Source organism: Primulina eburnea, chromosome 3, assembly GCF_022965805.1.
Source record: "Primulina eburnea isolate SZY01 chromosome 3, ASM2296580v1, whole genome shotgun sequence".
Lineage (NCBI taxonomy): Eukaryota > Viridiplantae > Streptophyta > Magnoliopsida > Lamiales > Gesneriaceae > Primulina > Primulina eburnea.
The window spans coordinates 14,596,718-14,614,553 of NC_133103.1; the positions used below are offsets into that span (position 1 = coordinate 14,596,718).

General features: G+C 35.9%; 2 protein-coding genes across 2 annotated transcripts; both read right to left on the reverse strand.

Moving 5' to 3' along the window:
• Positions 1-3,412: 3,412 nt before the first annotated feature.
• On the reverse strand, positions 3,413-7,686 carry LOC140826784 (CO(2)-response secreted protease-like). The gene is given in 12 exon segments (XM_073189285.1): positions 3,413-3,945; positions 3,948-4,034; positions 4,215-4,428; positions 4,538-4,652; positions 4,755-4,997; positions 5,463-5,563; positions 5,664-6,204; positions 6,552-6,663; positions 6,850-7,005; positions 7,175-7,272; positions 7,371-7,459; positions 7,534-7,686. Coding segments are annotated over 12 exon segments (2,361 nt in total). The 5' UTR covers positions 7,675-7,686; the 3' UTR covers positions 3,413-3,481.
• A 1,558-nt stretch (positions 7,687-9,244) lies between these two features.
• Positions 9,245-17,425, reverse strand: LOC140826785 (probable protein arginine N-methyltransferase 3). The gene is given in 8 exon segments (XM_073189286.1): positions 9,245-10,069; positions 14,811-14,978; positions 15,073-15,321; positions 15,431-15,509; positions 15,945-16,042; positions 16,158-16,319; positions 16,321-16,713; positions 17,028-17,425. Coding segments are annotated over 8 exon segments (1,929 nt in total). The 5' UTR covers positions 17,352-17,425; the 3' UTR covers positions 9,245-9,613.
• Between the last annotated feature and the right edge of the window lie 411 nt (positions 17,426-17,836).

A 17,836-nucleotide genomic window follows, 5' to 3' on the forward strand; every position in this document is an offset into this window, starting at 1 on the left:
TCAAGCTCGGTCCAATAAGGTCTAGTAGGGTCTTAGGGTGGTCAACTAGGGGCTGGTCATGGTGGAGATGGGTTAAGGCTGAGGGTTGCATGGATAGATGGCTAGGGTTTTCAAGTTAGGGCGAGGAACATTCAGTAGCTGGTTTAGGCTTGTACAATATAATGGTTTAATGGGCATGAATTGGGTTGTGTATGGTTTAGTTAGGTGTTAATAAGCTTTAATTAAAGTTTGGTTAAGTTTCGAATCCATACGAGTCAAAACGGGATGTACTTCTAAATTTTAAAACGAATTGAGGAATTAATCGAGAAGCTAAATTTTAAGTCTAAGAAATATGCTTGGGTGTATTTTAAGGTGATATGCTAATTTTGGAATAATTTGGGGCGTCGTTTTAAGGTCTAAAGATAAATTTAGAAAGTTAGGGTTACAGGGTCAAAACGGTCATTTTACACTTGAAAAATGTTAGACGTCCTGGCAATGCCCTGAATGCTGTAATAAATGTTAAAATTGTTTATTTCAAATATTTATGAAATTTTATGATGAAACGTTAATGCTAAAAGATATGTTGTATGGTTAGTTTAAAAAGAAAACTGATTTATATATACATGAATTTTTATAAGTAATGAAAATATGAAAAATTGAAAGAGGTGAATTGATTGTGACTAATACAATGATACGAGAATATGTAAGGTCAAGGCTCAGTTGACGGGTGAGACTGTCGCTGATGTCCCCGTCGCCCCAGTACCGTGGTAATACGTAGATGGATCCATCGACTTACAGCTAATACGAAAGTCACAATTGAGGATATGAATTCAATAAAAATGGAAACGTATATGTATATATATAATGAAAGGAAATATGATATGATATATTGAAAGGAAAATGTTTAAAGTTCATTATTCATGAAAAGCTACTTTAATAAAATTGTTTTCATTTTTGCTTGTGAATGTATATGTATTATTTGCTATGGTTAAGGTTTGCTGAGTAAATAGACACACTACATGTGATCGATGCAAGTGAGAATGAGATTGATGTTAATGGAGATCTTGATGGTTGATATAGCTGGACTGAAGGTGAACACAATCCCATGACCGTCGCTAGTCTTTCGCAAATAAAACGGTGTTTATGATTTATGATTATTTAAAGATTTTATGAATTATGATGTTTTTCAGAGGTTTTTGAGAGGATGTCAGAGTTAAGTTTATTTTTGAAATAATATTAGCTTAAGTTTGGTTGACGTTTACGATTTTATGTATAAATTGAGTTCTTTTGGATTTTCAAATAATAGATGGTTGGTTTATTTTAAATGTTGCCAAAGTATTTTAAATATATATATATATATATATATATTCTTTTGGATTTTCAAATAATAGATGGTTGGTTTATTTTAAATGTTGCCAAAGTATTTTAAATATATATATATATATATATATATATATATATATATATATATATATATATATATATATATATGAAACGTCCACTACTAGTTTTTCTTTAAAATATACTAGAAATTTTTTTTTCTACTAAGATATATATATATAGTGTAATTTCGGCCGAATGTCTTAGTAGAAAAAAAAATTTCTAGTATATTTTAAAGAAAAACTAGTAATGGATGTTTCATCTACGTACAACGATTCTCCAATGAAATTTATCAAATTTTCTAACTGTAATAAACTTTTTAATGGAGTTTTCCAAATACAATTGGGCAAATGTGGGTAGCTTTCTACATTGGACCTACGTAAACCCTTTTTTTGGGTATCCACACTGGGCTACATTAGCTCTGCCATTGTATACGTCACATTGGGAAAACTTTTATTAAGGTTAATTTTCTTCAAATTTTTTTCCAGTATTTTTCACTGGAACTTCTGTGATTTTTCTATCTAAATTACATGCACCATGGAACAAGTGAGATATTTGAAAAGAAGATTAATTTTTGAGGGAGAAAAATGAATGTGCTTGTAATTAAATATATATAACAACGTTAAACATTTCAAGGGGTGATCTAACAATTTTTTTAATATTCAATTCGAGAAAGGTGGAGAAGATTATATTGTCAATTTAATTATACAAATTATTGTACTAAAATCTTGATAACTTGTTCAAATTAGTGTACCCCGTAAATTGATCGAACATAACGAAAAATAAAAAAAAAACATATCAAAAATGTAATTTTCTTCAAAATACATGTTATAGGTTTATTGAGTGGGGCTCGTTCCCCCAAAGTTTTGTCAGCCCAGACAGCTAAAGGAAGCAGACCAGAAAACGCATTTTTATATTTGTTTTTATACGGACAAAAAGCTCTAAGAAGTATCTTTCTTATTCAGAGATAATTCCTTCATCGAGTTTTCTCATATTTTATAGTCTTTGAGTGCTTAGTTCTATAATATTTGTGAGATGTTTGTTATCATGTATTAAGAGTGTGTGTTCTCTTTGAACACACGTGAGTGGGTTATACACCATAAAAATATTATAGTAGAATTCTTTTCATCTTATCATGTGGTTTTTACCCTAATAATTTCTAGGGGTTTTCTTACATAAATCTCGGTATCTAATTTATTTTTTATTTCCATATTTATTATCTCAAATTTTCGCAAGAGACCAATATGTTGAAAAGACTGAAAAAACAATTCGCAAAAAGGTTTTAAAATAGCTATATTTACTTTAGAGGTCTTTTCTACATATAATTTTAGCCATGAAAATCTTTGTGACAATAAGAATTAGCAATGCTATGTACTCATTGTAAGCTTGTACAACTTTTTTTTTTAATTTTTAATTTTGGTTTCTCAGTTTTTGTAATTAACTCGTGGAACATGAGTAATTTTATAATTAATTTCTAGAATAAGGGTAGTATTGCCTATTGTAGGGGTAATTTGACAATTATCAAAGTTGGTCCAGGGTAAAATGAAAATTATCAAAGCTTCAAAGGATAATCTTGTGATTATTGAAGCTTATAATATTGTTAATCTATACTGTAGGTAATAGTTGAGCTCATTACAGAGACACCCTTTTTTCCCCAAAATTGCCTTAATATTATATTGATATGTAGATTTGATTTTATGTATACATTAATAATTCTAAGTATCTCTCATCAAAATTTTCCATAATTTCCTCAACTTGGTATTATATATAGGATAAATCACTTTTCAATTTATTTATATATTATTTTATATGTAAAAAATTATAATTAAATCAAATATTTGAGAAAATCATTTTTTATATATAAAAACCTTAACTAAACTAATTATTTGAAAAACTAAAATACATTATTCATATCTTACATATAATACTGATTATATTATATTATATTATACACGTGCATCGCAAACTTCGGTTGCTAGTATATATGAAGAAACTAGTAGGCTCACCCTGAATATAGAAATAGATATATATATATATATATATATATATATATATATATGAAATATGGTAATCTGTATGTATATATTCTAAAAAAAGAAAAAAGAAAAAGGGACACCACAAATCATTGAACATTGACTGCAAAAACAACACGAACAATATGTGTGGCATCAAACCATCTTATATCCCCATAATTGTAGCCTTTGGATGCTTCTTTACCATCGAAGAACACTTTGAAAGAGGCCCTTTTCATGCCTTGAGTGAACACAAGTTTCCGTGGATGAACCTTAACTTGTAGCCCATGAGGAGCATTGACTGAGGAAAAATATGTCGCATTTGGTGACCCTAAATTGGTTGCAAATCTTTTAATCCTTCTTGGTCCTTCGGCACTATTTAATCTGTCAATGGAAATGGTGGGGTAGTTGATGTTGGAAATGAAGTCTTGATTAGACTTCTTTGGGCAGCTAAAATTTTTGTGGGAGATTGATTTTATTGCTTGGTTCTTGTAGCCATTGTAGCAAAGGAAATTTAGATGATCATTTGTGGTGGTTTCAAATGCTAGGCCAGGGTCAAGAGCCTTTGTTGGGAAATTTCTCCCACTCCAGTCTCATGGGGATTCGATGGATAATCCGAGGTGCTATTTGTCAAAGGTTTTCCAATGTTGTTAAGTATGGATGCTGCAAAAACAACAGAGAAGAAAGATTAGGATACGGATATGTCACGCGTGTAGTTGTATATCTAGTCAAAACTCGCGGATGACTCAAATTTTTTTAACCGTAGTTGACATGAAATGGAATATCAATCCATATAAAGAGGATGTTTGCTTTTATATAGTGCTGATAACAACGATTTGTTACCAGTCGTCATCAATGCGGATTTAATGACAGATGAAGTCCATTGAGGATGAATAGACTTGATGAATGCCATGGCACCAGCAACATGTGGGCAAGCCATTGAAGTCCCAGATCTAATGCCAAAGAGTGAAGACTTATTTTCAGGTGCTCCATAGGATGAGTCTATCCTGGGTACTATTGCTGCCAAAATGGCCACCCCAGGAGCCATAATATCAGGCTGCAAGTCATGACATTTTGTTTTAGTCTTGGATGACGAAAATGACGAACTTTGAGTAGAAATATATATTAGACAAAGACTATAAGCTGAATCTCGGTTATCAATTTACCTTGAGAATGTTCTCGGTGAGGATCCCAGGGCCCCTTGAAGAGAAAGTTGCAACAACAGGTGCTGGCTTAAAGTTTCTAATCTCTTCTGATGCGAGAATAGTTGCTGTTGGATTCCTGTGTCAAACTCAAAATGTCAATAAATACTTAGAACTTCGTGCTGCAGGTTCGACTAACAACTATAATTCTGTGTTCTAAATTTTAAGACGACTCTCTTACTTTGTGGAGTTGACGTAATGGAGGAGGTGGGATCCTTCACTTTGTCCAACTTGTGCAAATGGATAGGTCCCTGAATCCAGCGGTGAATCTTCACGTTCAGAATCTATTAAGATCATCCCTTTTGCTTTGGCATCTTCTACCACTAATTTCTTTATCCTCCTTGAAACCATTGGATCATCATTCACACACACTACAATTTTTCCAGCAGCTTTCTTGTAGTCTATTGATCCGGGCATGCAATTTCTGCATTTTAATATGAAACGGCCAATTATATCTTCAAAGAAATATAGATAAACACAAATTTGAGGACAAAAGTTTTCATGCTTTGGTATTATTTTATAAACTATCATTCTCTCAGAGCTGATGAAAGTGTTGTGACAATTTTTAGATTATGGTACATGACATTACGCATCGGCCTAAGACCGGGGACCAAGACAACCTTAAAGAAACATCCAAATGTTTCACATCTGGGTTGTGTATCGTGAGATTGATGTAGAAATAGGTATGAAAACAAGTACGTTCAAACTCCTAAAAAAACTGTCTGATGATTCCAAATACAGAGCCTCCTCTTCTGGTGCAATGTAATAAGTCATTAGTACCAAAAGCTCAGATTGATGCATGATCCAACATTATACATTAATTAATTTTACAATGATATACGTTTGAGCTTGTAATAAAAAATGTGGTGAAGAGGAAGAAAATGACCACCTTGCATCAGATACAGGAGTAAAACTTGAAGCAACATCGCCTCCAAATGCAAGAGGATATTGTTTACCCGCACTTAGAGGAGAAAAATTGATTGCAGCCCCCTAGTTCCACATAACAAACACAATTAATGACAACAAAAATAAACTCAATTCACCAAACAAATATGCATCAAGACAGAACAATAATATTAATCCTTTGTACCTCGAAAGATTTGTTGTTTCCTAGTAATATCCTCGACTCAAACACCCGATCAATAGTAGATGCTGCGACTGTAAATATCCATGGAGCCGAGTTAACGACGGTGTAACTATCAGGGCCATCATTCCCAGCCGAGCAAACGACCATGATTCCCAGTTGTTCGGCATGAAAGGCTCCAATGGCAATAGGGTCATTGAGAAAATCAGATTGGAAAATTGAGGAGACACCGATAGATATCGAGATGATATCCACTCCATCTTTAAGTGCATCATCTATAGCTTTTAGTATAATTGAGCCCGCACACCCATCAATTGTGCAGGCCTTGTAGCTTGCTATTCTGGCTGACGGTAGGCCACCTCTCAATGTGCCCTTTGCTAGGCCATAATAGCTTGCATTATCGACTCGTGCCCCGCCTGCAATCGAGGCTGTGTGAGTTCCATGGCCAGCGAGGTCCCTAGGTGTGCCCCGCGTCTGTGTTGGATTTGTTTCGTTTTGTTTGGCTACGGGAGCTCTGTTGGTGTAGTATCTTGCTCCTATCAACTTCCTATGTCATATGAAGAGGAGGAGTTAGTTTCATTTCTATGTCAGTGAAAATAAGTCTAGTTTGACAAGAACTGGTGAAAGTCTACGAGCTTAAGCTCAAACAAAGAAAATAGACCTCGAGCTTGAGCTCGTCTCACAAGCTCAGTTTGAACTCGCGATATGTTCACGGTCTTATAGGGTCCACAACTCCCCACAATCCATGTGGGGAAAATTTCACACTTTTTTGTAAGTTTTATTTTCTAGTTATTTAGACGTTTGAGTCATTTGCCGCCAAGTTTACCGTAAATTTCAATAGTTACATAATAGGATTAGGATATATATATCTGAATTTGCAAAGAATATCTATACCTGTTGCAATTGGACTTGTTAAAATCAGAGCCTTCCATGCAAACTCCTTTCCATTTTGATGGGATTTCAGCGATACCATTGTCGTCGAAACTTGGTGACTCGGGCCATATGCCTTGAACAAATCAGTATTAATGAAATATATTAATCAGTTTATGACAGCATGCATATGAAAGAGTATATCTGTGTTGCAAAAGATTAGAACTAATTTCAAATGAACTTTGAAGTGGAAAGGCTAAGTTAGTATGAAATCTCAACTAAATTTAATTAATTCAGTCATTATTGTTTCATAAATCCAGACCTGTGTCTACGACTCCAATTATCACATCAACTGAGTTGTGATCAAAAGGGATCCTAGACCTTAACTTGGAGTCTCTAGCTTCGAGAAAATCCCAAGAACGAGTTGTATGGAGTTCCAGGACCGGATCAGGAAACACGGATACGACCTCATCATATCCTGCTTTTGATAGAATCATTTAGACAATGAACCTTCTATAAATGTTAAAACAATAGAAGCATATAGTAAAAGTGGAACTCGATTCCTTAAACCTCTATAACAGAACAAGCCCACGTTTGAACTGTTAGTAATCCACGGCTATAGTAAAGAATCAAGGAAATTTATTTACCAGATAAGACAGATGCTTCATTCTCTGTCAACATAGCAGAGAATCCCCTAAAAGCATGATTGTAGGAGTTCAATAAAAACTTTCTTTCACTCTCTTCACTGCCCAACAAACAAAAGAAACGGAATTTCGAGGTTTATTCGAACAGTTTCATTACGTTATGAATCAATCTTAAATTTTAAGAGATAAGGACTCTCACCTTGGAATTATGGATGATAGCATTTGAAGATTTGACGAGTCATCGCCTCCATCGGCATCCGAAGAACTCCCCATATATACAATGTATGGCTGCATGAGTTCAAACGATCAAGAAAAGATCCGATGATTTCAAATAGAAGACCAACTTTCAATGTTATACTTGCCTTTGGGCCTTGCTTTAGTGCCATGCAACATACAAGAATGAAGAGCAAATGCAGTATAGGCAAGAGCTTCAAGAGAGAAGCCATGAAAGGAAAGCTAATGCAATTAATCTGCTCAAAAATCAAGAAAAAATTTGGAAGCATTTATTAATCAAATATGCACTCACATATATATAGGAGTGTGAAAAGTTTCTCTGAAGAAATTTGGCAGTGTGCAGTGGAAAAATTCTTTGCTTTAGGCTCAAGCGTTATTATTATTATTATTATTATTATTATTGATAAAAAGATACAAAAGCATTATTAGTTGCATAAATGAAGTGTTGTTTGTTCTACTGACACGTCACTTTCCTTTAGTTTGACTAGGTTTCATGATTATGTAGCCTTTATCTAAGAAATACTAATAGCATATAACTAATCGATGGACATATTATTTCTTTCTTTCTTTCTTTCTTTCTTTTTTCTTTTTCCGGACAAGGCCGCATGACTAATTAACTTGTCTTAGATAAATAAGAATTAAACTTGATCACTTCTCACTTAATACATAATTGTGAACCGGCTTTGGTTCGGAATCACTATGCTTAAAAAGATTTCTATTAAACAAGGATTTTCAAGTTTTAGGTGAAAAATAATATAAGCATTTTTTGTGTGTAAGTGGGGAAAATATTATAGCCGGCGACTACAATACAACTTAAATATTTTGAACATAAGCATACATCACGTTCTGATATTTTTCTAGTAGGGTATTTAGTGCTCCCAGATAAATATAAAAAAAAAAAAAAGTGATCTTATATGGATCTAATTCCATTTCTAGCATAAAGAAAGAGGAAACAAAAAGTGATTCATGCAACAATTTTATCATTTGAGAATGAACTTGATCACATGTGATTGCTTCATCTTTACACATCTTGATTACTTGTTATAATCATGTACTTTTATTTAAAACGCTACGACAATATTCCATGTAGATCATTAGTCATATTCAGGAGAAAAAAATAGAAAATTACATGTGTGGATATACATGATCGGCATCATTTGATGGGAAGGATGTGATGTTAATTGATTAAACATTATTGTTTCATCTAATAGTTAACTCAAATTCTACAAATGATTAAAATTATGAACCATTATGTTAACCATACATATGAAATTATTATTCATAAATTATGCTTCTTTCATCGTCTCGTATCATCTATGTTTATTTTCCGAAAAGAACTATCCCCAACTATGCCGAAACTTAAAACATTTTTACTGCGTACAGTAGCATATGCATCCAGAGTTAGCACATGATTTTATGGTCTTGAAGTTTATGATTCAATATTAGTCGTTTGAGTATAGATTTCATTTCAAATCTACCATGAACAAAGAAAATATAAAACTGTGAAGCTTTGGAAAGGAAAATTATTGTAATTGATTAGTTTAAATTAACGTTCATGAAGGAGAACAAGATGCCTCAAACACAAAAGTCCGCAAAACCACGAGCATTGTTCTCACTTCCACTTTACTCTTTTTCTTCTTCTTTTTTTCCCTTTGTTATTTTCTGATTTTTCATGTAATGTTTTGGGCGATCCATTGCGTGTTACGAAATTAATACAGCATTGAAAGCACTTTCCTCAAATTGGCTTTGCATTCTGCATTTTTTCTTCAAGAAAATATTTGCACTCGCATTTTATGTTCGCTCTTATTTTTTCGCAGACCCAAAAAACAAAGGAGAAAATATTTGCTGGGAAAAATGCCTCTAATCACGTCGTCAATCTGAGCTTCCCTAAAATTTGGTTCACTCATCACATCATCATCATAACAATAATGATGATAGATACATGCAGTCAGATTTCCTGCAAAAATACATCAAATCGCCACTACCACACTCCGGGCTTCATAAGTTCATTAGGCAATGTTGTTCATCTACATCCCGACGACAGCAACAGATTCCGACTTTCAAAATATTTATGGATCATGATCTTAGCAGAGCAACGAACCCCCGCAAAAATGATAGGTCGGTCCCTTCTTCCCTGTCTTCAGGGTTGTTAATTAAGACCTTTTCACCATAGAAAAGTGAAGCAGGACACCACCCAAAATGAACTGATTATCTGAGATTGAACATTTGAGCTGGCCAACTACGTCTTCTACCATCGTGCCCAATCCCAGTAAGCTCCATGGAAATGTCGATGGCTCGATGTTGAGTAGAACGGACAATACTGATGCGAGATTGTATTCTCGCAGCAGGACACTCATTTGTTCCAACTGCCGCCAATTTCTCACTACCAATACTGGACCCCATAGCAATTGGTTCACGAAAAGTTAGGATAGTCTGCGACCAATGTGTACTTGGATCATAAGGAGACGTGGACAAAACGTTTGGTTTTTCTCTACAAAACCTCTTCGTAAATCCGGTTTCGAACCACAAAACAACTCCATAACACCAAGCAGTTTCTAGTTTAGAACATGTAGTATTGATCAAGGAAGTAACCAACTTAGTATCGAGTTCAACTTCTGACGTAAATTCCATATCCTTAGTTTGCATTGTCACCAGGTCAAAGGTCTGAAATAATAGAGTAACACAAGGTATAACTCATCAGCACTCAAAAAGCATGCACAATGAATCAAATAACCAGCATATGACCCACTGCAATTTTATGTCTTATAAGGCACAATTGGAATAGGATGCAGAGAAAAATCAAACAAAAACACAGTAAATCTAAGTGATGCATTCAGTACATATTACAACATTTTTCACGAATGCCATTAATTTAAACTCTAAATCGGTCATGCGGACAACCAGAATAAGGCCAACAAAAGCAACAACAAACTGTATGATATTAAATTCAAGAGCTAAAATAATTGACTAGGCTTCACGGATATTTGAAGTCCTTAGAACAATTTTAGCCGCCAATTGGACCTCATATTTCCCAAAGGAAATGGAAAAGCCTTTATTGTTGAACTCTTATAACAATGGTAATTCTAGTAAAGTTAGAGCAGTAAATCCAAAAGTAACAAGGGAGGAACTTCAAAGTTGAGTCCTCCATACAATCTTCTTACACACTTCGAAAATTTGGAACATGGATTGAGTCAGCGTTTGTTAAAAGATAGAATTCAGTACATATGGTGTTGAGATATGTACTAGAATAGTCAAAAATCGGATCTTGTTTAAATATGGTCGATAAGATATTTTCCCTATGGTAGAATTGTAAATTGTTTAGGTTGATTAGTTACCCAAAATAGTGGGATTATGATATGTAACCTGCACATTATTTAAAGGGTATAGACCCAATGAATAAGATACAACAGAAATATATTCTCCACTCTCTCACATGGTATCAGAGACGAAGGTTTTCTTCGTGTAAAATGGTCAAAACAGACTCTGGTTCGACCTCCGACAGCGCTGTTTCAGATGATCAATCCAAGGCCGCACATGAAGTACCTACAGTTCGCAACTCCAATTGCGTTCGGTGCTGATTTCTCCTCCCTGTCGATCACAAGCCATAAACTAAATGACGAGAATTTTCTCCAATGGACACAATCAGTTAATATTGTGCTTTGCGCTCAAGGAAAGTTAGTTTATCTAACTGGAGATTTGTCCACTCCAAAATCCACAGATCCTTCATATCAAAGATGGGTGGTGGACAATTCTTTGGTTCTCGCATGGCTTATCAACTCCATGGAGCCTCAAATCAGTCGTCGTTATCTCTGGTTTAAGACGGCTAAGGATGTGTGGGATGCCGCATGTCGTATGTATTCCGATCTTGGCAACGTCGATCCAAGTTCAAAGAGATGAAGCGAGGATTGAAGACTAAAACTCAATATTTATTTGTGGCAAGAACTCGACTTATTCTTTGATGAAGAGGTAACATGCACTACTTGCATTGACAAACAACCGAAAAATCTTGAGAAGAGAGAGTCTTTGATTTTTTAGCGGGCCTAAATCACGAACTGGATTATGTGCGATGCAGCCTTATGTTTGGCCTACTTTGTGATAAATGTGAAGCCAGCCTTATGTTTCAAAACTTTCATAAAATGGTAAAAACCCAAATCCAGACCCAAATTCGACTGTTGCGAACAGATAATGAAAAGAAGTATTTTAACTCTATTCTTGGGCAATATTTATCGGACCAAGGTATTATTCACCAAAGCTTGTGTCGAAACTCCGCAACAAAATGGGGTGTCGGACGCAAAAATAAGCACTTATTAGAAGTTTTCCGAGCTCTTATGTTCACTACGCATGTTCCAAAATACTTGTGGGGCGATGCACATTTAACCTCTGCATATCTTATCAATCACCTACCTACCTAGTCGCCCACTCCACTTCAAGACTCCTCTGTCTACCCTTACTATGCATTACCCTCAGTATATACCTCGTGAGATCCTCTTGAAACCTTTGGTTGTACAGCGTTCGTCCACCTTCATGAACATCACCGAAGCAAGTTGGATCCTAGGGCCGTCAAAACAGTTTTTGTGGGTTATTCTCCAACCCAAAAGGATTATAAATGTTACTGCCCTCAAACCAAGATGTTTTATGTCACATACAATGAAACATTCTTTGAAGAAACACCCTACTTCTCATCTGCTTCAATGCAGGGGGAGCAATTGACTAAGTCTTGCTTTCGGGACAGTTTGAGTCTACCCCTACCTGTTGATCCACTGCATAGTACAACTGCATAGTTTGTCCAGGCCCAATTAAAGCATTTTTAGCCCTCATGTCATCCATACAAGTGAACATTCCAGCCTAGAATATAAGGAAGAACACACTCCTAGACAACAAGAGCCACAAGTCTACATTCGAAGGAAAGGCCTCAACTGAGAAAGAAGTCGTGAATCCCACTCATTGTCAAACAAATGATCCGATAGTATAGCCACTCAACAAACCAGGATACATCTTGTCCTATTATCGATCTTGACATTCCAGTAGCTCTCAGAAAAAGTGTTAGATCTTGAACCCAACACCATATAGCTCAGTTTGTTTCCTACTTAAAACTGTCACCCGCATTTCGGGACTTTACCTCAAATCTGTCTAGTACGTTGATTCCCAAGAACGTGGAGGAAGCATTAATAATCCCACAATGGAAGACTGCTGTGCTAGAAGAAATGAATGCCCTCGAGAAAATCAAATGTGGGACATAGTGAAACTTCCAAAGTCAAGACAACAGTGGGGTGTAAATGGGTTTTAGTTTTACGGTGAAATACAAGGCGGATGGCTCAATGGAGAGGTGCAGGGCTCGATTGGTTGCCAAAGCTTTTACGTAAACTTTGGAATTGACTATAACGAGACATTTGCCACCATTGCCAAACTAAACACTGTTCAGATTCAAATTTCATTGGTAGTCAATCTTGATTGGCCTCTAAATCAACTTGATATCAAAAATGCGATTTAAAACGGAGAGTTGGAAGAGGAAGTCTATATGTGCCAACCTCTTGGATTCGAATTAGAAGGAGAAACTGTTTGTAAACTTGATAACCTAAAAACAATCTCCACGAGCTTGGTTTGACAGGTTTTCAAAAGCCATCAAGAGATTTGGCTACAAACATATCACACGATGTTTGTTAGACACTCTGAAAGGGGTAAGATCACCATTATCATAGTCTATGTTGATGACATCATCATCACCGGAGATTATATAGGAGAAATGGAGAGGATTAAGCTGATGATGGCTAAAGAATTTGAAGTGAAAGACCTTGGAGCATTAAAACACTTCTTGTGAATGGACATAGTGAAAAGCCAAAAAAGCATTTCAATTTCTCAAAGGAAATATACTTTAGATCTCTTGGGGGAAACAGGGATGCTTGGATGCAAACCGTGCAAGACTCCAATTGAGCTTGGTAACAAAGACAAACTGTTGGAACAAGAGCCGGTTGACAATGGAAAATATCAACGTCTTGTTGGAAAGTTAATCTAGCTCTCTCATACAAGGCCACATATCACATTTGCAGTCACTCTAGTTAGTCAGTACATGCATTCTCCGTGTCAAGGTCATTTTAGTGCAGTGTATCAAATCTTATGGTACTTGAAGCAAACACCAGGGAAAGGTTTGTTCTTTGCCAAAACCAGTTATAAAAGTATAAAAGGATTTTCCAATGCAAATTGGACTGGTTCCATTGATGATAAAAAGTCAACTTCGGGATATTGCACGTTGTTGTGGAGAAATATGGTAATATGACGTAGCAAAAAACAGTCGGTTGTGGCTAGAGCAGTGCAGAAGCAAAATATAGGACCATGACATAAGGAGTATGCGAGCTTATTTGGATTAAAAATGTGATGGAGAAATTGAAGATGGGATTTGCAAATCCTATGAAATCCTTTTGTTATAACAAGTCTACCATCATCATTACTCGCAATCCAGTATTAAAGAAAAATTGGAAGAAGGCATAATTGATATCGACATCTACACCAAGCTTGAGGGGGGATGCTGAGAAATTTACTGGAATTGACAAAATCAGATCTTGTTTAAATATGTTTGATAAGATATTTTACCTTTGATAGAATTATAAATGGCTTAGGTTGATTTAGTTCCCCAAAATAGAGGGATGGATGACCCTAGTTTCAACTCAATTCAGCCTGTCTATCAGGTTGTAGCACATTTTCATTTTCATTTTCATCACAGTACTCCTAACATTGCAAGTAAAGGGTTTTTTTAAAAGTAATTTAATTTTTAAAATTAATTTCAAAACTAATTTAAAAAAAAGGTTTGCAAAACTAATGCAATCCGCGCTTACGAAGCACGGACGCTGCTCAACGTGAACAGCGTCCGTGCTTCGTAAGCGCGGACGCTGCACACGTGGAGCCACGTCCGCGCGACGGAAAATTTAGCGACGGAATATATAAAGCCAACCGTCGTTAAAATGGATTTTGCGACGGTTTTAGAAAACCGTCACTCATATTGAATCAGCGACGGTTTATTATTCGTCGCTAAAATACATTGCATTAGCGACGGTTTAAAAACCGTCGCTATTCCTACGGATATATACATGCCGCAGATAATAGTATTAACAGCGTGCACATATACGACGCGGATAATCTTGAACTTTTTAAACCGTCGCTATTCCTACGGATATATACATGCCGCAGATAATAGTATTAACAGCGTGCACATATACGACGCGGATAATCTTGAACTTTCAACGCTTGTAACTTTGCAGCATGCAATGTGCGCTGCGGAAAATGAATTTGCGCGCTGCGAAAAATCATTTTTGTAGTAGTGAAGACAGAGAGAAAAACAAACAAACTATTTTTAAAAAAAACCCTACAAGTAAATGGTAAAATTTTAGCGAGTTGATAAAGAACCACAAACCTGCAAAACTCCAGTAGTCGTGATAATGTCGATACTGTCGATTACATCAATTATAGGAAACCGGCAAGCATCTTCAACAATCTCTTGCCCTATGCAAGACATATTGAAACCATATACATTCTCCCAGAACGGAAGACTGGTCCCTCCTCTTCCAAAACCAGCAACAAACTGGACGACGAATCAAGGTCAACAATATTTACCGTTATAATGAAGGCAAGCATAAAGAACGGTAAGAAAGACACATCGGAAAGAGTGAACCCACAATAGTAGCTGTGTCCGGAAGAATGGCACCTCCAGGCTTTAACCATTGATCCCGTGCAAAAAGAACAGAGCTGAGCATTGACTCATACAACAGGCAATAGCCCATCCATTCACTCAATAACACGTCTATGCTATGAGGTTTGATATGGTCATCGTTGTATAGCTCTTCGACCATGCCTGGAACCACTTCAATGACCCCATTTTTGCTGATTTCGCTTCTGGTCAGCAGCAAACCATTATCTTTTGCCACCTGCTTGGGTAAAAAGTAAAATCATCCATAAAGACAAACTAAAATAATATCTGGATAAAGCACGATAATCTTGAGAATAAAAAAAATAATTGATGTGGCCAGATTTAACCTGAGTAGCCACTGCAGCCATCTTCTCGCTAGCTTCAACAGCAATAACTTTTGAAGCTCCTGCTTGGGCTGCGAATAGACTAGTGAAAAAGAAAAACTCAGGACAATCTTGGGACAATAATAACACATAACATAAGATGGTGCGACTACTTTAAGGAAATACCAGATGGCACATGATGCAAAAGTGATTGGTATTTGTTAAATATACTCATGGACAGGTTTTAATAAAGGTTTAAAGTCATTGTTAATGGAAAGCAAACCAGCATTGCATTGCATTGCAGAAGATAATGTCTCAGTTTGAGAACTACCATAATACTCTCCCACGTTACCAATAATTGCGAAAAAGGCATGGCCAAAAAGAAAACAAATTACTTCTTCTAGCTTTTGTGTGCTTTGTGAATCACTATAAAGCAAGACTGTGTACTTACATCTGTTGCTTAATATACATTCAAATTAAGGAACAAAAGCAACAGAAAAATTTTAAATGATTAAAGAAAAATTAAATTTTTTATTACCTTAGAATCCCAGTTCCACAACCGACATCCATAACAACCGCATTTCTTAGCAAAGAAGGATTTTCCAAGATAGCTTGTCTGTAAGCATCTGTTCTTGCCTGGAAATTTATGACAACTTCCCTCATATCTCTATCACAGTAATCAGGATTGAGAAAATGGTTTTTATGTTGAAAGTGTAAGCATGACTTACTTTAAGAAACTAATGTTCTTTACCTTATCGCTGATCATCTCACGGTGGATACCATATGAACTATATGCACCAAAATAATTCTTGTTTATATTCTTAATCTTGTTTGCGGCGATTTCGGAAGAAGAAAGCAAAACACATCTCATTTTCCAATTTCTATGTGAAGAGATTCCACCAGTTTCATTACATTGCACCATTTAGTACTACCATTTCCGGAGATATTCCATTCACGTCCTTGTCAAACGAACATACAACCTCCTTTTCCCCATTCTCACGAGGAATCGTGAAGTTTGATGTGTATTTATCAGAAACACCAATGTCATGGATGCTGATGCTCTCAATTTGAGATAAATAAGTCTCCAGCTCCTCTTTGTCAATGGGCATAGCATCTCCATCCTCGTCTTCGTCCTCTTCACCAAACCTATACAATAATGCATCATCTGGAAGAAATGGGTTAAGATATATATCATCATTCCAAGGTAAAACATTGTGTTCAAAGTTAGTATTCTTGTGTAGGTGATTTTGCAGTTCTTCCTTCGATTGACATATCATCGCACAACTCCAACATTTGTTTTCTGAAACCTAACAAGAGAGAGGGGAAAAAATAACACAGAATTTAGACATTTTCTTGTTCCGAGGGGTATGACACAAAAGTGCATGTCAAATAAGTTAACTGACAACTCAAATGTTCATTACTACAAATCTAAAATTCAACTGATGCCCTTGAGTGTTCTCTTTTAGATGATAAGAAGTAGGAACCAACTCAAATCAACAAGCTCCGGCACAGTATGAGAATTGGGTACTACTTTAAAACTTTGTTTGATAAAACAAAGAACATTGCTGCTATACGAAAATACAACCATAAAAGCGCCAAAAACTAAGTTACGCGATTATACCTGCGACCTAACGTGATTGATGAGCTTGAAGCATTGATAGAAATCCAAGCTCAGCGATCTCTTAATCTCGCCGAAGTCAAAGCGGTGAATTGAAGCACAGTGCTCGAAAAGAGAGCTGCATGAACTGTAGCAATAGTCACAGAACAGACAGCGCAACTGGGATTCTGAAGCGGAGGCATCCTCCACGGCTTCGTCTTCAGCTTCCCAATCATCCCAATTCTGATCTTCTTCCTCCTCTTCTTCGATAACTTCAGGCTCCATGCAATGATGCATTGGGCTTATTCCAGTGTGAACTACTTCATCTTCTCCTCGGTGAGTCGCCATTGAAAAAGGCAGTGCGAAAGAATGGCGGAAAGATGCGATTTACCGTTTAAACCCTAAACCCTTTGGTATGTCCTGGACTTTATACCTTGGGTTGAGTGCATGCGCCTTATCAGTTTCGTTTTGATTCCACCAAATATTTAATCGTCTCCATTATATAATCATAATATAATATGAAATATGAAAACGCCGGTTTATAATAATAATATGAAATATATTACAAACGCGGGTACAAAGCCGCAGCTATTTTTATTATTTTAATGAAAAAATAATACGTTGAACTCACGGAATTAGATTCCGATTCAACTAGTCCGATGCGGTTTTGACATTATCCTATCCTTTGTTCTGGATTTATTCAGTCATGACTGAGTGAATATAACCGCTGAAAACAATATTGAATGCTCAACTCAACCTGGTATTTATATGAGACTACCTGAGCTTTGATGGTATTTGATAATATTCTGATTATATTGGTATGTTGTGAAATT